The following is a 14,547-nucleotide window of genomic DNA, read 5'->3' on the forward strand; positions in this document are numbered from 1 at the left end:
GAGTATCTCATCTCAGCCTTTAATTGCTGTTTCACAGATTCCTCTTCTCGACCATAATTTGTAATTCTTCTACATATTCCACCAAAGAATACCCATGACTTTATATACTACCTTATAACAGTATATACTTCTGTTTTAAGCTTCAAACCTATATTCCCAACTGTCTTCTGGATATCTCCACCTGAAATTCTTGCAGGCCACTTCTAAATTATCTTCCCCAGTATATCTTACTTTTCCTTTTATATTCCCTGACTAATCACTAAATATATCCTAGATATCTTTTTTTTACCTCCTAAATATAAATATCTCAAAATTATTGCCTCCTGTCCTCATCAAATACCACTTTCCTGGCCCAGGTCCTTTGCACATCTCACCTAATCCTGCTGCAGTCTGATCCTCTCACATTCACTCTCCACACTGATACCAGAATGATATATCCAAAATGACAATATAACTAAATCATTTGCCTTCTTAGGATTTCACAATGACTCCTCATCATGTGCAGGAGAAAGTCCAAACTCCTTGCCCAACAGGGTCTTCCATGGTCTATTTCTACCTACCTCTCTAGCCTCTTTATTGGCTATTTCCTTCCACATTCAAACTGGAACCCACTACAAAAGTTAATAACTTTGGGCTCTTGCACATTCTGTTCTGTTCACTTCATTACCCCAGTAACTATTCCTCATTCATTTGTTAAAACCCCATGTAAGCTTCTCTCATGTAAAGCTTTTCTTGATTCCCCAAAGGAGTAAATTTTTCACTTCCCTATACTATCTCACATATTCCAAACATATTGCTATTATTGCTCATATAATTAATATAGAATTATATTGTAGTTATTTTTTAAATGGCTATCTCGGTGTACTGTGAAGTCCTAGGACATAGAGACTATGTCTTATTAATTATTGTATGCTAGCCACTTAGGAGAAAAATAAGGATGCCTCAAAGCTCTGTATGTGTTTATTGAATTAGTAATAGAATAAAGATATAAAGTGTTTTACTAATGATTTATTCAGCATAAGATGTACAAAGATAAAAACCTAAGATAAATATTGTATTTAGTTAAAAATTTTACTTTTTAAAAAATTTCAGCTTCACTGAGGTATAATTGGTATAAAAATTATAACATATTTAAAGTGTACATCATGGTGATTTGATATAGGTATACATTGTGAAAGAATTCTTCTATCTAGGTAATTAATGCATCAATCACCTCGCATATTTATCTTTTTTATGAGAACATTTTTCTACCCCTTTAGCAATTTTCAATTATACAATACAGTGCCATCAATTATAGTTACCTTATTTTACATTAGATTCTCAGACCTTATTCATCTTACTAAAACTCTCACTTTTAATTTCAGTCCTTAAAATCTCTCATTTAATCTCTCTTAAAATCTCATACCTGGATTTTGTTTGCCCTTTTATCCAAGGCACTCACACTCAGGTACCACGTCTAATCTTCCTAATCCTATTCACTCAACTGATTCAAGTCCTTTTAGGTCGCAGGATGGCTGAATCTTTTTTCTTTTTTTAAGATTTTATTTATTTACTCATAAGAGACACACACACAGAGAGGCAGAGACACAGGCAGAGGAAGAAGCAGGCTCCATGCAGGGAGCCCAATGTGGGACTTGATCCTGGGTCCCCAGGATCAGGCCCTGGGCTGAAGGCAGCGCTAAACCACTAAGCCACCCACTCAGGTTTCCCAGGATGGCTGAATCTTGAGAGAAATTCTTATGTTTAAAGGGCTTTAATCACTTACTTAATCTAAGATGTCCTACCATGAACTTTATCTCATTAAATCCTGCTTAGTCTTAAGAATCTGGTTCCCTAGTCAGCAAAAATTATTTTTCACATTCCTGAAAACACAAATGTATGTGTGGTCTAATATACTCTTGAATCTTCTGTCCTAGGGTTGAAAATAGGTAGGAAAAAACAAAGACAGAGTAAGGTTTTTGGACTGATTTTTTAAGCTCTGTTGTTCTTCTAAAGTAAGGTCATATGGCATTTATGCCTCCAGTTGTTATTTCTCTCCTTTCTCTAAACACATATTGTTTGCTATCTGGGTAAAATATTTAAAACAAAACCTTAAGTTCTTTAAACTCTTGTTGTCTTTTAACCTTTCTAGTCTTTTAACCTTTCTTATATTCTAAGAGGTGTTAATAAAAAGTTTCTTAAAGGTTCTAGGCCTAATGTCTTACCAAACATTTTATGCAAATAAAACCTGACATTGCCCACTTGTACATATATCTTTGCTTGAGCATCTAATATCATCTTCAATGTCTATAATAGAGAGCCATATTATTATTTAGTTTCACCATCTGGGCAGTGTCCGGTTTCATAAAAAGAAATCTGTTTTAATGAGAGAAAAGCTGTTATAATTCCATGCCACTTCCTGCAGAGAGGAGACATAATGGAAAGTGGTAAAGGCCAGGACACCGGACAGGTAATAGGCAATCACTATTTGGCAAAAGGAATTGTGAAAATATTGTCAGTAGTTTTACTTATACCACCTCTTACTGTTCATAATGTAGCTCCTGCTGCATTGATGTCAAATGTTCAGTTGATCCTAAGAAAATAAATGAGGCCTCCTTTGTCTATGAGCCACTAATGAAAAGACCACAAACTCAAATGTCTACAGGACTTGGACATATATAAGAGCAAACCCATCTTAGGTATATGAAAAGCAGTAGCATGATTGTATTGAAAAACTGTAACTGGCTATCAAAATTACAACCGGGAATGGTGAGGACTGTGGCAAACTGAAGAGTCTGGGCTCCTTCTTAAGTAGGAGAAGATATGCAGCTCCAGCTCAATGTCTTACAGAAATGTAGGCCCAGTTGTGTCTTAATAGTCTGACTGTTAAAAAGAAACTAAAACTGGGATTTTATGATATCTCCTAATTTTAAAGCATTTGGCAAAAATTAAAAAAAAAATTAAGTTAAACCACTCTAAAGGCAGATAGTATGAGGGCCAAAGAAAACATGTGTTCATATTTGATTCTAAAATTTGTGTTTCACAGTCAGTCAAGAAGGTCCAGGAAATTCAAGCAAACAACTAGGGGTATATTTGAGAGGAAACTTACATTTGCTTGCAGCAATAAAAACACTTATTAGGCAAAGAGTAATGGGCAATTTTTATGGTCGTTTTTGTTTTTGTTTTGTTTTGGTTTTTGTTTTGTTTTGCTTTGTTTTTTTGCAAATCTTGCCAAGATAGATTATGGCTATCTTAATAAAGCCAATCTCCTTTCCCTTGCCAATTGATCTCCTTTGAAACTAAACAAGTTGAATATTCTCCATTTACCCATCCAGTTCCCTTCTCTACCCTCTCTGTCCCGGGAAACTGGCCAGTGTAGATTGCATTGAAGGGTTACTTTATCTCTGGCTTCCATTAGGTTTGATCCATCTGAGGCACTGACAGGAGTTTGGAGGGTAGGAAGAAATTGATATCAAGATCTTTCTTGATTTGCCCTGATTTTCCCCTGCTGTTCACCAACTGGTTCCTTCCTTCTTGTCTGGAGGCTTTCTTTATACAGCTCCTATAGACCTTTTGTGTGTGTGTGCCCTGACATACTGCCTCTTCTTGACCCTTCAAGCCAAGGGTGCTAAAAGTTCCTTACTGCTATAAGCCCCAGAAGATGACACTATCACTTGTTCCCTTCCATAAAACCTACCCTTTAGGTTTCAATTTCAATTATACCGCTTAACTCTACTTTCCATTTCCTGCTGAAGAAGCCTGTCTTAAGATGCCATTTCCAAAGACACAATGAGTTCCTAGCACTGGGCTCTTCATTGGGTAAAACTTCTCAAGTCCTTTTATTCTTATTTTTCTGGGTCCTTTGATAAAGCAAAGCTATTTGGCAGAAAGTATAAAGAGCCCTGAGAATGTATTTAACCTTTGACTCAGTAACTTCACCTCAAAAATTTTTCTTAAGGAAAAAATCTTAAATATTTAATAATTTAAATAAAGATTTATGCATATATGTTTGTTATTAAAATGGTCAAAACCCATAAATGACCCACATGCCATTCTAAGGGATGCCAAGTATCTTTTTTTTTTTTTTTTTGCTTCACTACCTCTCCACTCCACTCTGGCTTGAGGGGCCAGCCTGCCTGAACCCTGGCTATTGCTCCACTACCCTCTTGCTTAGGGATGGGCTTCACCCATGGTATGTCTTAACAGGACATCAGAGAAGATGAAAAGAATGAAATAGAGGCAGTTATTCTTCCTGTCCTGTCTGTGCAAATGATCTCAGGCTGGCTGTCACTCTTGAACAAAGGTGATAGAACCTGTCAGGTGGTATCTACACACTCAATACCTCTGGGGTTTAATAATACACTCTTATTCTACTCTTTCAAGCCTGAGCATAGTGATGCATCTCCCCACTGTTTCTAATTCAAGAATACAGCATTAACACTGACACTCTACTCTCATGTTTATAAACAATTATTTTTATTTACAAATTATTACAAACTTATTAACAAATTCTCCTCAAAATACCTAGTTTGAGTAAACTGTTTCACTGCCAAAAATCTGGTGGAGTCAAGGAGCATATTTAAGTAAACTGAATAACAAACTCACTAGAGAATAATATATAACATAGAAATATGTTCATGAAGAATACATATTAAAAACAAAATGGTAGACCCAGTCTGAACAAAGCTACATAAAAATAAGGCAAATAAAATTCACCATGAAAATGTAATATATTCTTCAAATTTTCTATAATAAAAAGATATTACTTTTTATTTTATTTAAAGATTACTTAGAAGTGAAAGATATTGTAGATTATACCAAGAAAAATCCTGAAAGACTTGGTAGAAATGGTAACAGAAATTATTCTTAACAATCAAGTGGAACAAATGGAAAGGAAAAGCAGGTAAGGAAAACATATTCAGCTGATGTTGAAGCCTGTGAAAAGGCAAGTGAAAGTGCTTATAGAAAATCAAGATCCTCTTCTGTAGAGCATAGGGTAGTCAAGGGAGATGTCATACAAAATGGTACCAGGAATTGTGATTTAGGGCCATCATATTCAAGGTTTCATAGTTGATGCTCACTAAAGTTCTCTTTCATGGCTTAGAGAAAGTTTGGGGAATAGCATAAGATGAACCATAGAAAGATCTAAGAAAGAATAACAAGTTTAGATTTGTGTTTCAGAAGGAAAGCTTCCATAGCATGGGATGAGATGGCTGGGAGTTCAAAAGAAGGATTAAGGCAGCAGTAAGGACATTAAATAGGAAGGAAAAGATGAAGAAAAAAAAAAAAAGGGAGGAAAAGATGGCGAACATGTCACTATAATGGGATTAAATATAATTTGTTAACTAATGAAAGACAGGATTATGCAGCGTACATCTCAAAGAGAGAATAATATTATCTAGGGCACACTTAAAAAGTTGATAATCTTCTGGAGTGCCTGGGTGGCTCAGTTGGTTAAGTGTCTGCCTTTCAGCTTGAACTGTGATCCTAGGTTCCTGGGATCAAGTCTTATACCAGGCTCCCTGCTCAGCAGGGAGTCTGCTTCTCCTTCTCCCTCTGCTGCTCCCCCTATTTGTGCTTTCTCTCTCTCTCTCTCTCTCTCTAAAATAAATAAAAATTTAAAAAAAAACCTTGATAATCTTCTTTGCTACGTTAGCTTGAAAAGGGTTCAAATGACCAAAAATATCATTTGCATTTTTTGTTATTGTGTATCATACTGAAATGTGCATCTTTATAAACAATTTTCTTATATTTCTGAATCTTTAGAGGACTAACTTCCCAGACATGAAATTAGTGTTGCACATTAATCTACTGTAGACTAAATGTTTTCTTATTAATTTGTATGTACACATTCTATGGTATGTATTTATACCTCTTCTTAAGTATGTATAAACACCTAAGTTTTCAAGAAATCATCATCAAACTTGTTGGTTTATTCTTCTGGAATTAGATAAATTATATTTGCATTTCAGAAAGAAGTTTTACTGCCAGTATCAGAAAAAAAGATATGTATAGTCTTGTAGTTTTACACTTAAGCCCTTTAATTTATCATGACTGTATTTGGGTATATTGTAACTTTCTAAATTAATATTGCTTTTTTCCAAATAGCTAACAATTATCCCAATACTATTTGTTAAAATATTTATTCCCTCTCCATCAATTTTCAAAGCACATTTTGTGTTATATTAAATTATTATTGATGTTAGAGTCTACTTCTGATCTATTCTACTTACTCAGTCATCTTTTTTTTAATCACATATTATTTCTAAGTCAGATTAAATACTTTTGAGAAGAGGACTAGATTTTACTGATGCTTATATTTTCCATAGGATCTATCACTTTACACGTAGCAAATGTTCAATAAATATTTACGTATTTATTAAATGAATGTTGAAATTGAATATCCTGTGCCTAATTTACAAAGAATTTCCTCACTATGTTAAAAGGTCACATTCTTCAAGGTGAAACATGAAGTAATTTTGAAATTGGAGAAAGGGGTTGAGAATGGAAACATTCCAAGTATAAAAATGCCATGTGAATCTGATTAGAATAATTTAAATTGTGTAGTGACTTCATTCTCCAGAGGCTATGTGATCATGAGAAAATGCTGAGAGGGAAAATTTTAGTAGTGGGCTCACTCTGAATTATTGACGTTCAGAAAGGCCTTTAGCTGTGTAATGATGTGCAAATCAGTCCACATACCATTCTGGCTCAACAAATGAACTATGTCAATGGTGAAATGTTGTCTTTTTAATATCTGCTGATACCTCTATTTGGGAAAACCAGCTGTGGGCCCTTAACTTTGCTATCCATTTAGAGTACTGAGCAATAAAGCAATAACATTTAAAATATACTACATATTCATATTACCCCCGACTACATATAAGTTTAAACATGTTGGACTTTAAATAAAAGGCAGTATTGGGACGCCTAGGTGGCTGAGCGGTTGAGCCTCTGCCTTCGGCTCAGGGCATGATCCCAGAGTTCTGGGATCGAGTCCCACATCGGGCTCCCTGCAGGGAGCCTGCTTCTCCCTCTGTCTCTGTCTCTGCCTTCTCTCTGTGTCTCTCGTGAATGAATAAATAAAATCTTTGAAAAAGAAGAGAAAAAAAGAAAAATTGTCCCTGTCATGTACAAATAAGTGAAGCTTTCATATATTTTTATGTCAAACTGCACAAGAATGACTTCAGGCTGAAAAGATTGAGGAACAATTTTGTTTGATTAAGGAGACATAGAATCAGACCATTATAAAGAATAGATTATAGGTATCTATATTAAGTCATGCTTGCTACATCTACTAATATGGGTAAATAATTGTATAGTTACCAGGAAAGTTATGTATTAATCAAAACCACAGATATTTCATGATATTTTTATGATATTTTATGACAATATGCAAGTCTTGAAATAAGTATGTATTTTCAATGTTGTTAATATTATGAAATTTAATCTAAATTGCCATTGTGAAAACTGTTTGGAGCATATATGGTGAATTCTAAATGTGTTTCATGCATGATCTCTCCATTGAGTCTCACAATAGTCTTATTTGGTAGGTATGTGTGTGTGTGTGTGTAATATAAACTTTACTTTTTTAAATAAATTATTTCTTTATTTGAAAGAAAGAAAGAATGAGGGGAGGGGCAAAGGGACAGGGAGAGATTCTCAAGCAGATTCTCCACTGAGTGTGGAGCCCAATGTGGGGCTTGACCATGACCCTGAGATCATGACCAAAAATCAAGAGCCAGGTGCTTAACCAGCTGGGCCACCCAGATGCCCCTAAAGTTTCCTTTTTGAGTAGCTTAAAGTTCACAGCAAAATTGAATGGAATATATGGAGGGTTCCCATATGCCTCCTAGAACTCTGATACACCTAACCTTCCCTACTGTTAACATCCCATATCATAGTGGTACACCTGAAACAAGGACTGAACCTACATTGTCACATCATTATCACCCATAGTCCATAGCTTACATCAGGATTCATTCTATGGATTTTGACAAAAGTACAATGACATGCATCCACCATTGTAGTATTATATGAAGTTGCTTAACTGCTCTAAAAATCCTCCATGTTCCATCAATTTATGGTTTCCTCCTCCCTTACCTTAGTAATCATCTTTTTACTATTTCCACACTTCTGCCTTTCCAGAATGTCATACAGTTGGAATGATATATTATGTAGATTTTGCACATTGACTTATTTCATTTAGCAATACACATTTAAGTTTCCTTCATATCTCTTCATGGCTTGATAGCTCATTTCTTTTTAGTACTGAATAATATTCCACTGTCTGGATATACCAGTTTATTTATCCATTCACCTATGAAAGAACACTTCGATTGTTTGCAAGTGTTGGCAATTATGAATACAACTGCAGTATACATCTATGTGCAGGTTTTTGTGTAGACATAAATTTTAAACTTCTTTGGTTAAATAGCAAGGAGTGCAATTGATGGATTATATGTAAGAGTGTGTTTAGTTTTGTAAGAAACGATGAAACTCTCCTAAAGTGGCTGTAACATGTTGCATTTCATGCCAGCAATGAATGGGGGTTCCTATTACGCCATATCCTCACCAGTTGTCAGTGTTTGGACTCTGGTGATTCCAATAGAAGTACAGTGGTAGCTCATTATTTTAATTTGCAATTTTGATAGTTATTTTAATTTTGTTGTGCATAAATGAATAAACTGAGGCTCTGAGAAGGTAAATAATCTGCCCACGATTTTACAGCTGCTAAGTAACAGATTCAAACACAGTTTTTTCAGACTCCAAACCTCCTGTACTTTTTATTCTGTAGGTTGCCTAATAGAAAAGAATAAAATTCAAAATCACACGTGGAGGACTCCAGAGAGTGGTGTCCAGATTTATTTATTATTTGTCTCAGTTTAGGTTCCTCTAGAAGAGGACCCTGAGACAAGGAAATACTAGGGAACAGTGGGGAAATGAGGGAGAAGGTGGCCAATGGAAGAATATGTTTGAATAAAGTTATCAGTGTGGGCAACTGCAGCTTACATCTGTAAGGGAACCTGGGGGAATGGCGTTTAATATTACTCAGAATGTGGTGTATGACAGTATCAGTCTTTGCACCTTTCAAGGCTGCTCCAGAATAAATCATGTATAAAAAGTAAGTTAGTACTTAAGAACTTTTATAACAATTTGACATTTGTATGACAACCATTTTTCTAGTAATTCATTTTATTTAATTTTTTTAAAGTACCAATCCATGATGGATTGAAAATTTAAAAACTAATCCAAAAATAGTTTGAGAAGTACTAGTGTAGAACACAAGGCCCAAAGTGATTCCATACAAGGAACAAGGGAGCTGGAGTATTTATAACTCTGTTCCCATTAGATCAGTTCTCAGTTGAGACAGGGTCCATGAGTGTTCAGTCTCCAGCACTTCTGGCTGTGTAGAATAAAGTAGCACGCCTAGAGGGACAGAGAAAGGTCAACAATAGCATCTGCTCCAGACTTGGCCAATAAAGGACTTCACAAAGCTAAGAAATTCCTTCAAAGGTCATCATTTCTCTATAATGATTCTTATGAGTTAAAGGCTAAATAAGCATTAGTTTGCTGCATGTTATAGAAATCCAAAATCCAACTGTTATACAAAGCAGTAGCCTGTGGAAGTCAGGATATGCAAGTGATAAGCATCTGTCACTTTACAGGGCTTCCTTCATCAACCTAGGTGATTTTGTATCATCTTGTTGAAACAGTATTATATTTTTCACTGAGTGATACAAAGGCAAGAGTTCCTCCTCCTCTCCCTCTATCCTCAAAAAGCCAAGGGCCTGTCATGTGACTAAAGTTCTGAAAACTTGACATTCCCAGCCAGGATTTTAAATCTTCAGCAAGTGTCAAAGATGAAGGGAAGATTAGAAAAGTATTTGTTTTTGCTGCATGCTTACTGCCCTTGCTTATGCCTCCCTTGGTTTTTGACCTTGTTCAATCCTGGTCTCTCAGCCTCCTACTGATTCTGTGAGCTCCCAATTTCCTTCCAATAATTTCCCCTTTCACTTATGGCAGTCACAGTCTGACTCTGTTACTTGAAACCAAAAGTCATCACTGATACGAGGTAGTGGACAAGACTGAGAGCTCTGATTTATGTCTGTCTGCTCAATAATTCTTTTGAAGAAGTAAGGTCAGTCTTCTCACCAATCTGGTTCTTAGTTTCCAATTTCATAAAATAGGATTCATTCAGCAGTGTGCCTTTTGGAAATTAGTCTGTGAGATGTTTTGTGAAAAGGTGGTCTTCTTTTAGAGAATCTAGTTGCATGCAGCCCGTATGTTTCTGAAAAATCCTCCAGTAAAGGATTTTACTTAACTTTAACCAGCATTTCCTAAACTTAGTCATGGAAGTCAGTTTCCGAAAACATTAACATCTCACAGAGTTAATCATTCCTGGAATACCTTGATTAGAGACATTGGCTTCAGCATTTCATTTTTCTTTGGTTTTGTTTCTGACACTGGAGTTTGTCAATAAGTACTATGTTAGGCCTTTGGGGAGTTTCTGTGTGAATCTACTATGGTAGGAGTTCTTAAATGGCAGAACATAAAGAACTATTTGAGCATCTTATAATAATAAATACTGCTGGATACCACAGCAGATCTGTGATTCAGAATCTCCTGGAATAGAGCTAAGGAATCACTCAACAGATGATTATATTGTAGGCAGTCTTTAGTCCACAGTATGAAGAACATTTCAGTGAAAACTACCTTCCAGGGACTTCTCTTCTTTATCACTGGAAGAAGCTAGAGGTCATGGTTACAATAATACATCCCACTTACTGGATCATTCATCATCTCCTTAGAGCTGTAGATGAAGCAAGCTTATAGACAACTTGTGAACATTGACCCTAACTTCAGAAAGATGTAATATTAAAACATACATATGGTCTTAACTGTATCATGATTCAATGATTTGAACAAAATCTAGTTAAACGTTGAACACACACTAAAAGGAGCAGTCTCTCATATGTCTCTCTCACTGCTGCTATCCATCTATAGCTTATTAATTTCTCACCATAGACTGAGTTAGCCAGAAAGCCAGGTTAAAGAGAAATCAAAGGAGTGGGGAAGAAACTTAATTCATCTAATTTGATGACTTATTAGCAACTAAAAGAATCTGATGATAGGAAGACTGGAATGAATAGCTAAAGTGTTATTTTTAGACCATCCATGAATTTCATTTGCTCTCATTACCACAAATGATGAAAAATTAGCTGTCAGAAATTTCAAAGCAAGACAGCAGAACATCATAGAAACAAGAATTAGTCAACTAACCATCTTCTGAAAATTTTTTTCTGTTAGAATTCTTCAGGTAATGTGATGAAGATAACAATGCCGTATTTCTTCACAATATCTTATATATTTTCTTATAGAAAAAAGGATAAGTTGCGGTGACTAATAACATATTGGGAAAAAAAAAAAGCAAGCTTTGTCCCTGGGCTCTGATTTTATTTACTGAAAGAAAACCCTGAAAGAAAGAAAGAAAGAAAGAAAGAAAGAAAGAAAGAAAGGGAGGGAGGGGGGGAGGGAGGGAGAAAGAAAGAAGAAAGAAAAAGAAAGAGAAAGAAGAAAGAAAGAAAGAAAGAAAGAAAGAAAGAAAGAAAGAAAGAAGAAAGAAAGAAAAAGAAAGAAAGAAGAAAGAAAGAAAGAAAGAAAGAAAGAAAGAAAGAAAGAAAGAAGAAAGAAAGAAAGAAAGAAAGAAAGAAAGAAAGAAAGAAAGAAAGAAAGAAAGAAAGAAAGAAAGAAAGAAAGAAAGAAAACCCTGCAGATGATTTGCAGAGCTCAGGAGAATTCACTTTTATCTTTATAGACCAAAATGTACTTGTTTATAAATAACTTGCCAGGATCGCAGTCTCAGCTGGGATACTGTCTTATTTTACTTTGATAACCAGAATTATAACCTCTTTACAACTGTGAAGTGATGATAAATGGCACTGTAATTATTCTTCAACAACTCCATAAAACTGGTATCCTGATACATATTTACATGGGTTTCATATAACAAAACATGGAAGTCTTTCTTTTTAAAGGGCTCCAGAAGTTTCCTGCAACAGATTTACAAAATGTTTTATTCTTCTTGCTACACAGTTGTTTTGACCTGGTATATAGGGTATATAGACATCTAACTATACAGGTAGTCCCTGACTTAATGATGGTTTGACTCACAATTTTCTGACTTTACAAAGATACAAAAGTGATACAAGTTCAATAGAAATTGTATTCAAATTTTTCTCTTTTCCCAGGCTAGTGATCTGTGGTAGGATACCTACCTCTCATACTGGGCAGTACCAGTTAGCCACTGTTCCCAGTCAGCCATGCTCTCACAAGGGTAAACAGCCAATACACCTACAACCATTCTATACCCATACAAACATTCTGTTTTTCACTTTCCATACAGTATTCAATAGACTACATGAGATAGTCAATACTCATTATAAAATAGACTTTGTGTTAGATGATATTGCCCAACTGCAGGCTAATGTAAATGTTCTGAGCATGTTTAAGGTAGACTAGGCCAAACTATGATGTTCAGTAAGTTAGGTGTATTAAATGCATTTCCAACTTAGAGTTTTTTCAACTTATGATGGATTTTTAAAGTCATAACCCCATGGTAAGCGAAAGATGAAGATATGTATAGAGTTAAAAATTGGTGTATACCTATTCAATGTCACAAAACTACATCCATTATTATTTACATTAATTTACATTTCACTTAATACTATAATTACTATTTACATTTCCAACATCAAGAGTTAGATTTTTAAATACATCATGAAACTCTGATGTGATAGTCACTTTACAGTGTAGAGTACACTTACACACACATCCTTATAGGGATTATGAACTGCCTTTTTTTTTAAAGATTTTATTTATTTATTCATGAGAGGTACAGACAGAGAGTGAGAGAGAGAGAGAGAGAGAGAGAGAGGCAGAGACACAGGCAGAGGGAGAAGCAGGCTCCATGCTGGGAACCAGACATGGGACTCAATCCCTGGTCTCCAGGATCACACCCTGGGCAGAAGGCAGGCACTAAACCACTGAGCCACCCGGGCTGCCCTGACTTTTTTTCTCCATTGCAGTACCACACTGTCTCAACAGTGGCTGTATTCTTTAAGACTGTGAAATAATCTCTAGAAAATATACATGTCCCCGCATTGAAGAGTGACTGTCGAGAGCTCCTTTTGTGTTCAAATTTAAAGACCTCATCTCCATCCCAGCCACTTTTCAGGCCTTTCCTTTAAGATCACCTACAGCAAAACAAAAGCTGTTCCAACTTGGAACCAAAGAAAGAAAATAAGAAGCTGAACTAAAATTAATTCTATTTATTTAGAGTACATTGACGATAGTGAATTGTGTTTCAAAGTTATCAGTTTTTCAGGTTTGGAGCATTCATTTGGTCTCTCAAAAGGACCTGTTTTGCAGATCTAGGGCACTTGTAATTTTCCAGCTGGGTTCTTGGTTTGTTTAGCTAATTCTGTGAGTCCCAGTGCGCAGTCCACACCTGAAAAGGGGGAGTTTTCAATGTTGTGGCTTATTAACCAGGTACTTTCCATTCACTCATTAACAATTAGAAAACAGAAAAAGAGAGAGAGAAAGAAAGCCTCCTACTTGTTTTTTTACTCCAAATATGGAGATGGAAAGTATTAAACAAATAAGAAGGAGGGGAAACTCCCGCATATTTCACCTTGACCTGGCTGGACCGGTCTAATGCCTGTAAGAGGCGGGCGCTCTATGAAAGACGTCGGGCAGGCTGCTAGGGGGAAAATGAGAGGTCAGACTTTACCACAGGGAACCACTCCTGCCCCTAGAGGAAAAAGAAAACCATCACCCTGTGTCTCAGATTGGAAACCGAGCCTTGTTTTCAATCCGGAGGACTGGGTTCCCTCCCTCGGCCTAGAGTGGTAGTGACAGGACCCAGGGAGGCGCGCCTTCTCCGACAGTTGCCCAGCTTAATACCCGCTTCCTTTTTGCACCTAAACTTCTGAGCTCCAAAGCGGGCAGAAATGCCCTTTCTCATCCTCTCCTCCGCTTCTCTCTCCCGCTGCGCCGCACTTTGTAACTTCTTTGTTCCGTTTATTGGAAAGGTGACGCTTAAGGTCAAAAGATCCACTGTAACTAGCAAAACCCAGAGCCACCACCAGACCCTGGGAAGAGCAGGGCTGTCCAGCCCAGGGCTGAGACTCCGAGGGAGAAGGAGGCGCGAGAAATTTCAGCTAGCGGCTCCGGGTACGGCCTCCGCGGACTGGACCAATTCTCCCAGTGTTGGGGAGATGCCGGCCGGTCTTGGGGTGGGGTGAAGGGTGAGCTCCTAAATCTGCAAGCAAAGTTGGCAGTGCGCACCCGCGGACCAGAGGGTGTTGGGGGCGGGGAGAGGCCCCCTGCTCCACTCTATGCTGCAGCTGCCGGGCAGTGAGTATCTCGGAACAAAGGAGCGCAGAGTGCCCGGGGGAGAGGCTGGGGGTTTGTGCGCAGCTGCCGTTAGGACTGAGCGAATCTCCAAACGGTCCAAGGGAGCGTGGGGGTGTAGGGATTCGGCGAGCAGGGGGAGAGGGAACAGGG

General features: G+C 36.9%; 1 protein-coding gene across 3 annotated transcripts in view; it reads left to right on the forward strand.

The window, feature by feature from the left end:
• The window catches only part of ITGB8 (integrin subunit beta 8), a 111,561-nt gene that overhangs the window by 13,201 nt on the left and 83,813 nt on the right, over positions 1-14,547 (forward strand). Inside the window, exon 1 of one of the 3 annotated variants that reach the window (XM_049093694.1) lies at positions 13,969-14,214. The exons of 1 other annotated variant lie outside the window; for it this stretch is intronic. In XM_049093694.1, coding sequence (XP_048949651.1) covers positions 13,992-14,214 — 223 coding nt within the window. In that variant the 5' untranslated portion in view covers positions 13,969-13,991. Of the gene's footprint in view, positions 1-13,968; positions 14,215-14,259; positions 14,398-14,547 lie in introns of those variants that run through there. One more of the 3 variants, XM_049093690.1, reaches the window with a different exon arrangement.

Source organism: Canis lupus, chromosome 14 (genome assembly GCF_003254725.2).
Source record: "Canis lupus dingo isolate Sandy chromosome 14, ASM325472v2, whole genome shotgun sequence".
Taxonomy (NCBI): Eukaryota; Metazoa; Chordata; class Mammalia; order Carnivora; family Canidae; genus Canis; species Canis lupus.